The 17,168-nt window shown below is 46.5% G+C and overlaps 1 protein-coding gene across 1 annotated transcript in view; it reads left to right on the top strand.

The window, feature by feature from the left end:
• The window catches only part of LOC139052767 (nose resistant to fluoxetine protein 6-like), a 58,075-nt gene that overhangs the window by 25,479 nt on the left and 15,428 nt on the right, over window positions 1-17,168 (top strand). The window contains exons 9-12 of the mRNA XM_070529847.1: window positions 108-273; window positions 1,948-2,030; window positions 5,784-5,906; window positions 7,465-7,585. Of these exons, the coding sequence (XP_070385948.1) occupies window positions 108-273; window positions 1,948-2,030; window positions 5,784-5,906; window positions 7,465-7,585 (493 nt within the window). The remainder of the gene's footprint in view (window positions 1-107; window positions 274-1,947; window positions 2,031-5,783; window positions 5,907-7,464; window positions 7,586-17,168) is intronic.

Below are 17,168 nucleotides of genomic sequence, written 5' to 3'. Positions count from 1 at the left end.
TAGCATATAAAAGGAAGATTAGTGCAAGTAACTTCGCAAGTGCAATAATGGGTATAAGATTTGAAACGGGGGCTTTTGGAACGAGCACGCTTTTCTTTCCCTCACAGGACGACTGTCCCACTGTTCTTCGTGATCATGTGCACGCACCTGCTGCCGCTCATCGCATCGGGGCCCAACTCTAAGGAATTCTACAACAAATTCTATGCCGAAATTCGGAAGCACTGGTGGGACTTCCTGTTTCAGATGCGCAACTGGAGGGGAGACCAAGAAATAGTGAGTGTGAAGATATCCCTTCTCTTTTCGGCTCTGGTGGCGGAGCTTGGGACAAAGAATGCATTAGGAGGGACAGAGTATTCACGGGAGCCTTCGGTCGTTGACAGTAGAGACCACAGCCTGCATCAAAGCAGTAATTCTAACGGCCGACGCTGCTAGCATCATATAGAATATAACGTTGGGAAAGATAAGCTAGGAAGAATAAACAGTAGTTTTTGCATGATTATGATGGTCAGCGTGGAATTTCACTAGCTCGAGCCATAACGATATATAGATGATGTCGATTTTATGTTCTGCAGCTCTCTTCAGACAGCTACAGGACATCAAACAATCTTATGTCTTACAAGGCATTTGTTTCCTAATGCCATCATACAGATGCCATAAATGTAAAGAATGGCATTCGCACGCTATGATGCCGAGAAACAAAATTGGATTATAATCAAAACAAATATAAACTGCTCTCTCCGGATACGCTGTTCAGAATTACCAGCGCGAGCCTTATTGTCTAGTAAAAAAAGGAACTGTCGTTTGGATAATGAATTTAGATAGTCTTTAAATTGCCCGCACACTTCTTGTAGCCTGATTTATGTATTTATAGATTTGTCCCGTATACTATACGTGCTCCCTATATACTTTTCACTGCGATTACCCTTTTTAGGATACGCACTTTACGGAATGTTGCAATGTCTCCAACCCTTTTCCCGCCACCACAAGGCTGACCATGGTCTAATGGGTCGAGCCTAAAGCTGCTGGGCAGAGGGAACCATGTTCGAAACCAAATGTAGGATTGACTAGGGTCTCTGAGTACGTGACACAGGGTATGCGCCATTCTTCGATGAACATCTTTCATGCAAACTTGGGGCACGCCAACCTATAAAACGCAAACCTCTTTCACGCCAACCTAGAAAACAAAGCACGACACATTCTGCATAGACAGGGTGAGAAAACACGCGCAACGCGCCGCTGAAGTAACTGCTGGCTGTTGCGTATGGGCCGAACTGGGTCCATACGCAATATGCGGTCGTCTCAAAGTTCTAGATGTCAAGGAGGAAACGATGGGAGAAACTGGCTTGCTCTCCTTTTTTTTGTGAGCAAATTGTTGCTATCCGAGGCGGCGCACGTGCCTATAGTGTCTCATGATGCTACTTTGCACGAGTAATAGGACGATTAAGGTTGTCCTTCTATCCAACAATGCGTACGTCTGGGCTCTAATGGATGGAGCATCGGGGCACTGCGCTGGCAGACCCGGGCTGCGAACCCACCAAAGGACGCGTAATCTTTTATTATTATACCTAGACGTCCGCACGTGGGAGATCTAAGGCCCCGTCGGCGAAAGCTCTGCAGGACTATAAATAAAGTTGTTACCAACCAAACTATGAATGCTCCGATTGAGACTAGGCAGCCGGAAGAGAATCAATACTATCAATACTAATAATGCTTTGCATTGAAATTGCCTTGAAATACACATTTAGCCTTTTGAGAAAGCTCTTTCCTAAAGAGTTGGTCGCAAGTGTATTGTACTCACCGGTTCGACGTCATGTAAGCATGCCACTCGTAGAGTACACGGGTACCTTTTGTGCTGATGCCGAAACTCCCGCAGCACTACCAGATCTATGTGACGTCACATTCTTGAGCTGCTGTTTTCGCTTCATTTCTCGTTTCTATTCGTTGCAGACAATCTTGGTGCAGGTGTGGTATCTCGCCGCAGACTTTCAGTTCTTTCTGATTTCCCTCGTCGTGATCCAGACGTTTAGGACGTAAGTTTTCTCTCTCTACTTCTTTATATTTAAGATGGACAATGTGCAACTAGTTTTCTTATATCGCAAAATGAAATGCCTGGTGTGGTATGTTGGCGTCCTGGTTGAGTATTTAGGTCTTCACAGAAGAGCTAAATGCACTTCCAGGATGTTGCTTTTAAAGGTAGTGTTTTGCATGTTACATGATAGTTACGATATAATAACGGAGCAGTATTCTTTGTATTCCGTCGGAGTAAGAAAACAAGAAACATGGACGCCAGTTCCTGCAAAGCCTTGTCATCACGTAACGTTTTCGTTGTCACTGGGATATTCACCATCTCTTGAACAGTTCAGCGCTTCTTCGAAATCTGAGAAGCGCAGAACAATAAACCTAAATCAACGCAAACTAGATGACGATTATTCTTTAGGGACAAGGCCGAAAGGCCTTAAAATTTTCTTTGAGTTGGCCCTCTAACCACTCCACAGTGGCAGTTCCTTTTAGTTAATGCGATTAGCATTGTTCGCCCACATAAGGCATTTTAAGCATATCTATCTATCTATCTATCTATCTATCTATCTATCTATCTATCTATCTATCTATCTATCTATCTATCTATCTATCTATCTATCTATCTATCTATCTATCTATCTATCTATCTATCTATCTATCTATCTATCTATCTATCTATCTATCTATCTATCTGTCTGTCTGTCTGTCTATCTGTCTGTCTGTCTGTCTCTGTCTGTCTGTCTGTCTGTCTGTCTGTCTGTCTGTCTGTCTGTCTGTCTGTCTGTCTGTCTGTCTATCTATCTATCTATCTATCTATCTATCTATCTATCTATCTATCTATCTATCTATCTATCTATCTATCTATCTATCTATCTATCTATCTATCTATCTATCTATCTATCTATCTATCTATCTATCTATCTATCTATCTATCTATCTATCTATCTATCTATTATCGTACACCGACCTACTGGCTCACGTTGGCTACCAGCTTAGACAGCTAGGCATGTGCTCGTGGTCGTGACGCCATTGTGGCCGCTGCATCATCAGCATTCCAGCTTTGTCATCCACTCTCGTCACACCATCGTCGTTATACCCTCGTCACGCATTCGTTGGCACTCCACCGTGGTAGCGCCATCGTGGTCGTTCCACTGTCGCCCGTCAGTTTCGTCAAGCGACTTTTGTCATGCCGTCATGGCCACGCCATTGCCGTCATACTCTTATTGTCCTCCGATTGTCCTCATACCATTGTCGTTTCATTGCCACGATTGAATCGTCGTGATACAGCTGTCTTTATGCCTATGTTTTCATATCGTCGTCGTCGTCGCGATGTCACGGTCTTTCCATTCTCTTCATTCTAACTTCGTCGTGCGACTCTCATAATGCTGTGGTCGTCCCGCCGTATTAGTCACACATTCATCGTCATACCACTGCGGTTATGCCGTCGCCGTGGTGCTGTTGTTCTACCATCGTCGTGATTGCGTGGTTGCCAGACATCCGCTGTCGTGCATGTGTTGTGATACCATCATCGTCATGCCGTTGTGGTCGTACGTGCCTTCGTCAGCACTTCAGCTTCGTCATTTGTCGTTCGAGCCGTCGTCGTCACCACGTCATTGTCATACAGGTATCTGGACGAATTCTTCATAACACCATTGTCTTCGCACACTCGTAGTCATGAGATTGTCGCCGTACCGTTGTCATGCCACACTCGTAATTTCGTCGTTGTCATACATCTATCGTTATTTATTTGTTGGCATACCACCATAGGAGTGCCATCGCGGTTGTTACATTGTGAATAGGTGTACGGTAGCGCGATTAATGACCGCACAAAAGAAGACACCCAGGGACACAGACAGCGCATATAGCGCTGTGTGTGTCGGACTACACCAAGGAAGTCTCAGAATAAACCCTACATAGCTTGCATAAACGGGACTTCAGAAATACGATGTGTAGCTACATTGCTCGAATGATAATCGCATATCGTGAGGCGAGTTCTGCCTCACGATGACTTTCTTTCTATTAAATGAATTTCTTTCTATTATGGTATTCATAGCGGGGTATTTATTGCCATGGCTTGTTTAACCATGGTAGCTTTCTTGAACTCATGGAATAGTGAGACCATGTTATGCAGCTTGACGCAATTCCGGCAACTCAACTAGTAGTGACATTTGGCACGCGCTCCGTTGAGGGCTAGACTTTTCAGGCAGTTGAAAGGCATTGGAAAGATTGGCGCTACGGTGAAAAGACAGATGCGATGAGACAGGCCACTTTGAGCTTACTTCGCTGTAGGTTGGAGGCTTGACTTGCAACCGCATACGTAAAGTTACTCGCGTCAGCAAAAGGGCAGGTGGCAACACATAGTAAATGGCACAAAGGCGTTTTGAATTGGTTGCGTAAACATATATTTAGCAGAGAGACATTCGCCCCCTCGTCTGTGACAGTCCCTTACCATATCGAAGGATTTTTGCAGTTTCTTCGTTTTAAGCAGTAGCGTTTTGCATACAGAATGCAATAATGCCTTCGGCGTAGCTGAATGCTGCAGTTCGGTTTCTGCGGATTCAGTACTAACTTCTAGTTCGGCTGCAAACTCACAATACTCTCACAAGACTTTGTCGCATCGATGTGCTCGGCTTTGCGGCGCCGTTTTGAAGCGCTGATTTCAAGGGCATGGGCGAGGAACTCGTACGTAGTCTTGCAAAGAAATCCCGCAATATAGCTAACTTTTGAAATGTCTCATATACCGGGCCGGCGGTGCTATTTTGACACTGTCATATTTTGACCCGTGGTCGACTGTGAACGGAAATGGCCGCCTTTGAGCCTAACGTAAGTCACTGATACAAATGTTTGCAAACCTGCAACTGCAGCAAGGCATCCTACTCGTTTCATGTCTGTTCGCATTTCAATGTAAAACCGATAGTGTGTGCGTGCTATTACCAGCGCACTTATTGCAATGCCATTGCAACTACTCGTTCTTCGCTCAACTGATTCTCAGTAAACGAAATGTATTGGGGATACGAACTTTATTAATGCGTAATCAGTATTAGGTGAGTACCCCAGCAAAATTTGTGAGTAACGCGAAAAGTGTTGCACCTTTCATCTGTAAAACAAAAGCATAATTGTTAGAGTAGTGTAAATTTACATGACTACTAGTTTTAGAGTCGATAAGGATGGAATGGAAAATTAAAGAATAAAGAAATAAAAGAGGTCCCCGTTCTCGTAACGCCTCCTTGAAAGCTTACGTTCCCGCGTTGCTGGTGTGCGTGGAAACAAGGCTGCTTTGGCATTTCCGGATATAGAAAAATGATTGAATAGCTGATTTGTAGATGTGATAATAGTGAACTACTGGATGACTGGTAGCCTTAAAAAGAAGAAAAATAGTTAGTGGCGTCACCGTCGCCGCGTTAAGGTTGTGACAAATAAAAAATAAAAAGGAAATAAAAAGTTGCCGTGGTGTGGAAAAAAAAATACTGGTTGTGACGTCGTTTTGGCTCAGTTGATATGGTATATCTGCAAAATAAATGCATAATAGGTGAAGTCAACCCATGTAATCGTTATAATTGTGTAATAATAGATTATTGGTAGCGATGGGTATATATGCATAAGCTATCTAAATAAGTAAGCAAAAGCGAAGTAGCAGCCGGACGAAAGTACTCACTAGTAGACAATTCTCAGAATTTCTGCAGCATATTTTTTTTTTTGGAGGGGGGTGGCTTAAGGGTGTGAAAAAAGTTCCGACGCATTGTTTTGCATGTTTGTCTTTACAGAAGGAAATGGCTGACCGTGGCGACATTCGTACTGCTCGCCCTCGTGTTTTGCTCCATCTCTGCGTGGCAGATATACGGCACCAACCTGAAGCCCTTCGTTGTAGCCTTGGCAGATACGTTCAGGTATACGGGTCCCTGCTCGTACTGCGTGCAACCCGCGGATCAGGCCGTCTCAGCGTTTCCGTGGGCATGGCGCTATCCTTTCGTCGCGCCGGAGATGCACTTTTGTGCGACCGAAATAATATTATAGGCAAAAAGGCGATAAAAACGTTGCAGTTACAGATAGTGCTTTCCGTGTATCGCGTGGGAGGGGGCGGCCACGCAGCACGGCTAGTGAGAAAGCGAAGAATGGGGCGGTGGGGCAAGGAGGGAATAGAAGGAGTCGTAGGCTTGCACAGCCGGTTTAGCGCAACGATCGCACCCGCTGGCTCCCACAAAGACGAATGGAAGGCGTGAGATAAGACGTGAACGATGAATGTCTGAGTGGTCGACTGACTACCTGCGCAAGAGCCAAAGTCCATTGAACTTACACCTACAATAGCCGGTTTCTCCAAGTGTGAAAATAAATAAATAAATAAATACTGAATATGAATTGCAGGAGCTATGCGTGCCGTGACAACAAAGCAATTAAATTGTAATTAATTGTAATTGTAATTGTATGACACTCCTGTCAAAATATCCTGCCTATGAAGCTCAGCGAGAAAGGCTCAGAGAAGTAGACCCGTATTCACAGAGAGCCTTTACGCTAAAATTATCAGTAAGGGCCAATTACAGCCAACCCTAATGCTACACACAATATATGCGAAGGCTGGCAGCCATTAGCAAAATGCACTTTTGCATGAATAGCTTGGTGAATTTGGTTTCCGGGCCTCGCCCATCGCAGTTTGACTGCAGTTCAAACGCAAGGCAAGCTCGTGCACTGAGTGAGAGGGTAGCGAGCTTGAAGCAACTCACCGTAGTCGAGCTTGACGTGGAGTGCTCCGGCATTGAGCCTTTAGTGAACAAGGTGCAGGTTTCGCACGGTAAGATGAATGTCAATTATTAAGCGTATAAAATGGATGTTTTCGTGTCGCGCCTACGTGTCTGCTTTGATGCTTCTTTTTTATTCATCTACATCCATATATGTGTTATCTAGTGCCGCATTACGTAAGAATAATTTCGCGGCAATTCTATTCCCTTTAGTTATCCCCCATTGATACGTGTGGCGGATAAGCATGTGCGATAACGCATAGGCGTGGCGTTCTGCCAGCAAACGACAAAAGAGGAAAATAATGGGAAATGAAAGCAATGGTTAGATAATGCGGCCCCAGTAGTAATGTGAATTTATTCCGAGCACTGTATAAGTTTGTTTTGTTTTCTCTATTTTGTTCACCTCGTTTAGCGACATAGCATTGCCCGTGCTGACAGTGCGGGTGAGCGGCCAATATATGCTAAGCAAAACACAGGGCCGTATCCTTCTGCGGCAGACATGTCATGCCCTCTGACTAGGCAGAGACTATGATATGCGTGACGTTCTAGGCTTTCCGTCTTTCTTTATTGTACCTTATCTTTTGTTTACATTTCTTCGTCGCTGGAGTTTACTGGTAATGTTTCTAGGATAGCCGGACGTCTTGGTGTCTATTTTCTCGGAATAGCGTTACTTATGCTGGAGTCTCAATATTTGCTTCCACCTCTTTTACAGCACCTCCGTAGACACGCTGAACAACTACTACTTGCTTCCATTCTACCACGGGGTCTGCTACTTCTCCGGTTGCATCACCTTGATTTTCGTACAGAGGTACGGCAAGGCGAAGATTTCTAAGGTAAGCTTGTCTACGTCACACGTGGCATATGGTTCGCAGCAATCAGAAACCGACACCCGGGGATGTCTTAGCCCGGAACTCTTGAATATGAGTGTGGAAAGAGATGTTGTGATGTCGTGGCAAGGGACGTTGGCCGAGGTTGTGCTAGTCCGAATGACTGAAAAGCTCGATTCCACGCAGTTAAGGGTGCCAGGATTGGGGGCTCAATCCCATCGCTCGAGATCCGTTGCCAAGATTGGAGTACGTCCGTTATGAATTCGAAGGTAGCTGGCCCATGCCGTCGTCCAACTTATCCACGCTTAGGACGTTGATGGAGGAAAGAACTGCTTCTCATCGAGAACAAGGAATATGGGTTTATTTACAGTATTTAAATCAGTCTAACATGTCTGCTTGAGAAACAGAGTGTCAGTCCGACATGACTGCACGAGAGAAGTGTATCAGTCTAACATGACTGCTCAAGAGAACTGTATCAGTCTAATATGACTGCACGAGAGAAGTGTATCAGTCTAACATGACTGCACGAGAGAAGTGTCTCAGCATTCGCACCACAGCAGTTTTTATACACTCGGTCCTCCCGCGATACAAGGTGACGCGAACGTTCGTTTACTCATTGTCAACTTGCCGCCGCCCCGCAGAACAGTTTACGTACACATAGGCACACACATTCCGATGCCCGGCGCCGGCGTCGCAGGGGTGCCGTTCCGGGAAGCATCGGAGTCATGGAGGGTAGCTCGTTGTCTTGCGTCCCGATCGGCGTGTGGGAAAGAAAAAAACCGGCTTTCCCGCGGCAGCTTGCTCATGCGTAGCAGATCAGGTCCGCGTTGGAGAGCTCCGGCACCATAGTTCGCCCAACGAACTCGTTTCGTCACAACGGCGATGGGGCTGGTGGATGGAGGCGGTTTTCAGCACAAAAGCCCGCTTCTTCGAACGCATCCTAGCTGCAGCGACGAAGAGTGGGGGATGCGCGTCTTGTCCCCCAGTCGTAATTGGGTGGCAATTTTGCCTTGCAGCTCGCCATTCTTAACAGCGCCTCCATGGCCCGAAAAATCTCGACTGTCTAGCGCTGACAACCGCTAGGCAGGAAGAGAACGGCGGGTGGTCAGAGGGGGATTGATGTCTTGCCTCGCAGCGACCATTTGTGTATTGATGTCACCACCCCAAAACATCCAACAAGGACAGGCAACTGCAAAATGAATCCCACAACACGGCTCTGCGCCGAGATGACGTGCACTGGCTCTCACTTTAGACCCGCTAGGCTTCAAAAAAAAAAGAAACAACAACATAAGTGCAGAAACAAAAAAATGCATTTCGCTATGCCAATTTTTGAAGCAAATTCGAGCTGACAAATTCAGCAATCCTGTTAAATGAGAGGCGATCTTCTTTGCTTAATAAAATTAACACTAGTAACCCTAAAATTTAGGCGGGACCCTCAAACGCAGAATTCAAATTAGCCTGCTCAAACCATCCACATTACTATGCAACTTTCCCTTCTTATATCTAACGGAGAAGTTGTACTCTTGGAGAGTGAGGCTCCATCGGAGCAAGCGACCATTTTTGTGTGACATTTGATTGAGCCACGTCAGAGGACAGTGGTCGGTCTCGAAGATGAACTTCGCTCTGTACAAGTAACACGACAACTTCTGGGCGGCCCAAACTAAACAATCACATTCCTTCTCTGAAGCGCTGTAGGCTTCCTCCCTTACATTTACTTTACGGCTGGCATAGAGGATAGGATGCTCCTCGTTATCGTCGCCGACCTGACTAAGTACCACGCCTATACCTATGTCGCTTGCGTCGCATTGAACTATGAATTCCTTTGTGTAGTCTGGCGTGCGAAGCACAGGACGAGAAACCAATAGCGTTTTCAAACTTTGGAAAGCGTTCTCTTTGTCCTTATCCCAGTGTACGTTACTCGGTGCTCCCTTTCGGAGGGCGTCTGTTAATGGACTTGCCAATTGCGAGTAATTCGGAATGTACCGTTGATAGTACCCCACAAGTCCCAAAAATGAACGAAGGTCCGTTTTCGTGCGCGGCTGAGAAAAATCTCCAATCGTCGCTATTTTCAGCTCAGCCGGCCGTCTCATGCCCTGACCGACAACATGGCCCAGATAAGTAACCTGCGAACAACCAAACCTACACTTTTCCGCTTTCGTCGTTAAGCCGGCTTCCCTCAACCGTGAGAACACCTGTTTGAGGTGCGATACGTGTTGTTCCCAGCTGTCCGAAAAAATGGCCACATAATCAAGATAAGGCAAGGCAACTCCTGCAAGTCTTTTAGGACAATATCCATTAATTTAGAGAAGCTAAACGGCGCGTTCTTCAGCCCGAAGCTGAGTGCGAGAGGGTTAAAAGTGCCTACAAGCGAGATGAATGCGGCATAGCGGCTGGCACTTTCGGAAAGGGGAACTTGCCAGTACTCCCGCACGAGATCTATAGTTGAAATGTATTTAGCAGCGCTAACTCTTTCAATTCGTTCCTCAATGTTGGGTATCGGGTACAGCTGATCCCTAGTGATGGCATTTAACTTCCTGTAGTCAACACACGGACTAGGGTCTTTGTTAGGGGTTTCTACGAGTACCAGCGGTGACGTGTAGTCACTCTCAGCGGGCTCAATCACTCCCAACTCTAGCATGCGCTATATCTTTGCCTGCATAATCTCTCTCTGTCTGGGAGACACCCTGTAAGGTTTTGATCTTACTGGTTCGGCAGAGGTCAGCTCAATTTCATGCGTTATCAGTTCGGTTCTACCCGGCCGATCGCTGAATCTGTCGAGATATTCCCCTAACACCCCTTTTAACTCATCTAGCTGCTCGGGTCTTAGAGCGTGCGAGCTTACCGAATGTTCTACTGCTTCTTCTAGGCCGATTTCAGAGTTGGAGGCCGCCCTATACTCCTTAACCTTGGTACTAGTGCCATCTGGCTCTTTGATGGTATAGTTAACGACTACGCTCCGCTCTACATACGGCTTCATCAAATTACAGTGATATATCCTCACTTCCTTCCTGCGAACGGGCATTCTCAAATCATACTTAGTATCTGAAAGTTTGTGCAACACTTTAACGGGCCCGTCCCAGAGAACTTCAAGCTAGTTCTTTCTTGAAGGTTTGAGGATCATTACCTGGTCTCCGGCGTTAAACGTACGAAGCCTCGCATTCTTGTCGTAATAGAATTTGGCGTTCTTTTGAGCTATTGCCATGTTCTTTCCGACTAGTTCTTGGTTGCGCTTACCCGTTCCAGTAAATTTAGCACGTATTCAACCACTGTTGGACTCTCCCCTCTTTCCTCCCACATCTCTCTTAACATTCTCAGTGGAGAACGGAGTGTCCTCCCATAGACTAGTTCTGCTGATGAGAACCCTGTCGCCTCATGTGGAACCGTTCGCAGAGCAAACAATGTTGCCGGCAGACAGTTCTCCCAGTCCTCCTTGTGCTCGTAACAGAGCGCACGCAAAACTCGCTTAAGCACCGAATGCCACCTCTCTACACTGTTTGAATGAGGGTGATAGACAGAACTGTGTATTAACTTTACCCCGCACTTCTGCAAGAATGTGGAAGTCAGTGCGCTCGTGAATACTGACCCTTGATCTGCTTGAATTTCGGCTGGAAATTCAACTCGTGCAAACATTGTCAAAAGCGCGTCTACTACTTCGGTGGAGCTGAGCTCTTTCAAAGGGATTGCTTCTGGAAACTTGGTAGCCGGACACAGCATGGTAAACAAGTACCTGTAGCCCGATTTTGTATTTGGAAGAGGCCCTACCGTTTCTATTACAAGTCGTCTGAAAGGCTCTGTTATTAAGGGCACTACCTTCAGTGGAGCTTTCCATGTCTCTCCTGGTTTACCAGAACGCTGGCAGGCATCGCATGATCTTACAAAGTTTTCTACGTCTATGAAGAAACAGCCAGGCCAGTAGTATTCCATAAGCAATCTTTCCTTTGATTTGTTTATGCCTAGGTGGCCGGACCACCCATTTCCATGACAGAGACTCAAAAGGTCCTCCCTATACTTAGTAGGTACGACTAACTGATCTGAAATCCTACCCTTTCGATCTCTGTAGTGCCGATACAACAATCTTCCTCTCTCATGTATCGTCCCGTTGCGCCTAGCAATGCCTTCTTTAGCTCTGTCATGCAATTTAGCTAAGCTCTCATCATTCTTTTGCTCAGCTGCCAGTGACTCTCCATCCACACGTAAGAGCTGATCAAAGTTCTTTGAGGCCGGTGATAATAACGACTCTGTCTCGCTTGTGAGTGCGTCAGCTTACTCTTCCTGCAGGCTAGAACTTTGACACTCTAGTGCTACGCTCTCATTAAGCTGGTCAGCTGGCAGGCTCTCCTCAACTGTTCTTTTGCACCGCGGGCCTAGCTCTTATTCGGGTATTGAAGTTATCTCCTTTTCCTCTTCCGCTGGAGGAGCTTGATCATTTTCAGCCGAAAGTGCCGCGATCTTACGAGCTTGGCATCGGGTCAACGCCTGTACTATGCCCTCTCCCAGTTTGAGCCCTTTGTCACGCAGTAACTGATTCGAACGATTCGAAAAGATGCAAGGATACTGCAGTGACAGAAATTTGGAAACTGCAGCCTCAGTCTCTAGCTCCCCGAATGGTCCACTGATTTTGACTTTGGCTATGGGCAGACACACGCTGTGTTCTTCTACAACCTGTTTTATCCATGCTACTTCTCCGGTGAAGTCATCTACCGTCACGTAAGATGGATGGACAATGTCCATCATGGCGGCACTGTCTCTTAGCACTCGGCATGGTTTTCCATTAACTTGCAGGTCGTGAAGATATGGACTTAAAACTTCCATACTCTCATCTTTTTCCTCCACGTAGGAGAAAAATACGCAAGACTTCTCGCAGTTTACAGCTATGTGTCCCAGTTTGTGGCATTTGTAACAGCGAATTGGTCTAAATGTTTCCAATTTTCTTTTTTGTTCTTTTTGTGCAGTTTCTCCATTAAGTTTCTCCTCGCTCTTTTCTGCGGGCTTTTCCGCCATGTCTACAGGCTCCGATCGTCTAGTCTGAGCACCCCTTTCGAATGGAAATGGTTCCGCGGTCCATTTCGACCGTCCCAGTTTCCCTCCTCGGCGTTCAACTTTCTACGGGTTGCGTACTCTTCGGCTAATTCAGCCGCCCTTTCCACAGTGTTTACATTACCTCTGTGTTGAGCCCACCGTTTCCCAGCTTGTGGGATGGTTTCCTAAAACTGCTCTAGACACATGCATTCAATGATCATGTCTCTGCTGTCGTATGCTTCCGCGCTTTTAAGCCACTCGACTAGGTTGGCCTTTAAGCTATATGCAAACTCCGGATATCCCTCGCTATCTTTCTTGCCTGTGCTCCTAAACCTTTGCCGAAAAGCTTCGGCTGAAAGGCGGTATTTCTTCAGGAGACTAGCCTTAACATTTGCATAATCATAGGCATCCTGTGCGCTCAGTCTGGCGATTACTTCCACCGCCTCACACGGCAACATAGACAGCAACCGCTGTGGCCATGTACTCGGGCCGAAGTTCATCTTTTCGCAAATCCTTTCAAAATTGCTTAGGAACAAGCCTATGTCGGTCCCGACCTCAAATGGCTTCAATAGTCTGTCCATGCGGTACGATTCTGCCTCACTTGATCGTCCCAGAGCGCGTTCACTTCCTTGAGACAACTCCAAACGTTTGCTTTCAAGTTCAAGTTGCATTTTTCTTAACTCGCGATCTTTATCGCGTTCCTCTCTCTCTCTCTGTCCCGTTCTTGTCTTTCCCGTTCTTCTCTTTCTCTGTCCCGTTTCTCTCTTTTTTTCAGAAGTTCAAACCCCATTTCAATATCTACCTCACTGGCCTGATTGGAAATTAGCTCCAATAATTCCGACTTTAGCATTTCCTTGCGCACATCTAGGTCAAGTTCCTCACGAACAATCAACAATTCGTCTCTCAGCAGTGTCCTTAACTACATCATTGCTGCTTTACTGCCTCTGCTGTGTACTGCTGCTTTACTGAGACTTTACTTACTTACTTACTACTACTACTTACTTTACAGCTTTACTTTATTTAGAGAGCTTTACTGCTCTCTAAATCTAGCTAGGAAAACACAACCTAGCTAACACACAACAATCTAGCTTCCCTACTGTTCTAAACAGAACAACCACAAAATGAAGCCTAGAGAGTCAAAGCAAGAACCAAGCACTCACCGCATATTGCTAAGAATGGCGAGCTACAAGACGAAATTGCCACCCAATTACGACAAGGGGGCAAGACGTGCATTCCGCACTCCCCGTCGCTACAGCTAGGAGGCGTTCGAAGAAGCGGCCTTTGCGCTGTTAAGAATGGCGAGCTGCAAAACAATATTGCCACACAGTTACGACAGGGCGACACGACGCGCATCTCCCCCTCACCGTCGCTGCAGCTAGGAGGCGTTCGAAGAAGCGGCCTTTGTGCTGAAAACCCGCTTCCTTCCTCCAGCCCCATCGACATTGTGACGGGACGCGTTCGGTGTGTGAACAATGGTTTCGGAGTTCGCCAACGTGGACCTGATTTGACACGCATGGACAAGCTGCCGTGGGGAAGCCGTATTTTGGTGCTTCTCATGCTCGTCCAGGCGCAAAACAGCGAGCGACCCTCGATCGGCACCGATACTTCCCGGAACGGCACCCCTTCAACGCCGTCGTTTGGGCTTCGGAATGTGTGTGCCTTTGTGTCTGTAAACTGATCTGCAGAGCAGCGGCGAGTTGGTGATGAGTAAACGAACAGTCGCCGCCTCGTATGGCCGGCGGATCGAGTGTATAAAAACTGTGGTTGTGCGAATGCTGAACACTTCTCTTGAGCAGTCATGTTAGACTGAGTCACTTCTCTCATGCAGTCATGTTGGACTGTTACTCTTTTTCTCAAGCAGTCATGTTAGACTGATTTAATTTCTGTAATTAAACCCTTTTTCCTCATTCTCGATGAGAAGCAGTTCTTCACTTCATCAACGATCTCAGCGTAAATAAGTTGGACGACGGCATGGGCCAGCTACCTTCGAATTCATGCCGTACTCCAATCTTGGCAAAGGACCACGGACGATGGGATTGAGCCCCCAATCCTGACAACTGGCTGACAGCGGTGAGATGGACTTTGCGACATGGTGCTGTATCTGCGGTGAGTGCTTGGTTTTTGCTCTGACTCTCTAGGCTTCATTTTGTGGTTGTTCTGTTTAGAACAGTAGGGAAGCTAGATTGTTGTGTGTTAGCTAGGTTGTGTTTTCCTAGCTAGATTTAGAGAGCAGAATCAAGGCAGTAAAGCAGCAGTCATGGAGTTAAGGACACTGCTGAGAGACGAGTTGTTGATTGTTGGTGAGGAACTGGGCCTAGATGTACGCAAGGAAATGCTAAAATCAGAATTATTGCATATCATTTCCGAACAGGCCAGTGAGGAAGAAGTTGAACTGGGGTTTTAACTTCTGAAAAAGAGAGAAGAACGAGAGAGAAAAGAAAGGGAGGAACGCGATAAATATCGCGAGTTAAGAAAAATGCAACTTGAACTTGAAAGCAAACGTTTGGAGTTGTCTCAAGGAAGTGAAGGCGCTCTAGGACGATCAAGTGAGGCAGAATCATACCGCATGGACAGGCTATTAAAGCCATTTGAGGTCGGGACCGACATAGGCTTGTTCCGAAGCAATTTTGAAAGGACTTGCGAGAAGATGAACTTCGGCCCGAGTACATGGCGACAGCGGTTGCTGTCTATGTTGCCGTGTGAGGCGGCGGAAGTAATCGCCAGACTGAGTGTGCAGGATGCATATGATTATGCAAAAGTTAAGGCTAGTCTCCTGAAGAAATACCGCCTTTCAGCCGAAGCTTTTCGGCAAAGGTTTAGGAGCACAGGCAAGAAAGATAGCGAGGGCTATCCGGAGTTTGCATATAACTTAAAGGCCAACCTAGTCGAGTGGCTTAAAAGCGCGGAAGCGTACGACAGCAGAGACATGATCATTGAATGCATGTGTCTAGAGCAGTTTTACAAAACCATCCCCCAAGCTATGAAACTGTGGGTGCAAGACAGAGGTAATGTAAACACTGTGGAAAGGGCGGCTGAATTAGCCGAAGAGTACGCAACCCGTAGAAAGTTGAACGCCGAGGAGGGAAACTGGGACGGTCGAAATGGACCGCGGAAACCATTTCCGTTCCAAAAGGGTGCGCAAACTAGACGATCCGAGCCTGTAGACATGGCGGAAAAGCCCGCAGAAAAGAGCGAGGAGAAATTAAACGGAGAAACCGCACAAAAAGAACAGAAAAAAAATTCGAATCTGTTAGACCAATTCGCTGTTACAAATGCCACAAACTGGGACATATAGCTGTAAACTGCGAGAAGGCTAGCGTAGTTTTTTCCTACGTGGAGGAAAAAGATGAGAATATGGAACTTTTAAGTCCATATCTCCACGACCTGCAAGTTAATGGAAAACCATGCTAAGAGTGCTAAGAGTGCTAAGAGTGCTAAGAGACAGTGCCGCCACGCTGGACATTGTCCATCCGTCTTACGTGATGGTAGATGACTTCACCGGAGAAGTAGCATGGATAAAACAGGTTGTAGAAGAACACAGCGTGTGTCTGCCCATGGTCAAAGTCAAAATCAGTAGACCATTCGGGGAGCTAGAGACTGAGGCAGAGTTTCCAAAATTTTGTCACTGCAGTATCCCTACATCTTTTCGAATCGTTCGAATCAGTTACTGCGTGACAGAGGGCTCAAACTGGGAGAGGGCATAGTACAGGCATTGACCCGAGGCCAAGCTCGTAAGATCGCGGCGCTTTCGGCTGAAAATGCTCAAGCTCCTCCAGCGGAAGCAGAAAAGGGAATAACTTCAATACCCGAATCCGAGCTAGGCCCGAGGGACAAAAGAACAGTTGAGGAGAGCCTGCCAGCTGACCAGCTCAATGAGAGCGTAGCACTAGAGTGTCAGAGTTCTAGCCTGCAGGAAGAGCAAGCAGACGCGCTCACAAGCGAGACAGGGTCGTTATTATCACCGGCCTCAAAGAACTTTGATCAACTCTTACGCGTGGATAGAGAGTCACTGGCAGCTGAGCAAAAGAATGATGAGAGCTTAGCTAAATTACGTGACACAGCTAAAGAAGGCATTGCTAGGCGCAACGTAATGATACATGAGAGAGGAGGATTGTTGTATCGGCATTACAGAGATCGAAAGGGTAGGATTTTAGATCAGTTAGTCATACCTACTAAGTATAGGGAGGACCTTTTGAGTCTTTGTCATGGAAATGGGTGGTCCGGCCACCTAGGCATAAACAAATCAAAGGAAAGATTGCTTATGGAATACTACTGGCCTGGCTGTTTCAAAGATGTAGAAAACTTTGTAAGATCATGCGACGCCTGCCAGCGTTCTGGTAAACCAGGAGAGACATGGAAAGCTCCACTGAAGGTAGTGCCCTTAATAACAGAGCCTTTCAGACGACTTGTAATAGACACGGTAGGGCCTCTTCCAAAAACAAAATCAGGCTACAGGTACTTGTTTACCATGCTGTGTCCGGCTACCAAGTTTCCAGAAGCAATCCCTTTGAAAGAGCTCAGCTCCACCGAAGTAGTAGACGCGCTTTTGACAGTGTTTGCACGAGTTGTG

The sequence above is a fragment of the Dermacentor albipictus genome, unplaced genomic scaffold (genome assembly GCF_038994185.2).
Source record: "Dermacentor albipictus isolate Rhodes 1998 colony unplaced genomic scaffold, USDA_Dalb.pri_finalv2 scaffold_33, whole genome shotgun sequence".
NCBI lineage: Eukaryota > Metazoa > Arthropoda > Arachnida > Ixodida > Ixodidae > Dermacentor > Dermacentor albipictus.
The sequence above is the reverse complement of the archived record's forward strand: the minus strand, read 5'-3'. Positions and strand labels throughout refer to the sequence as shown.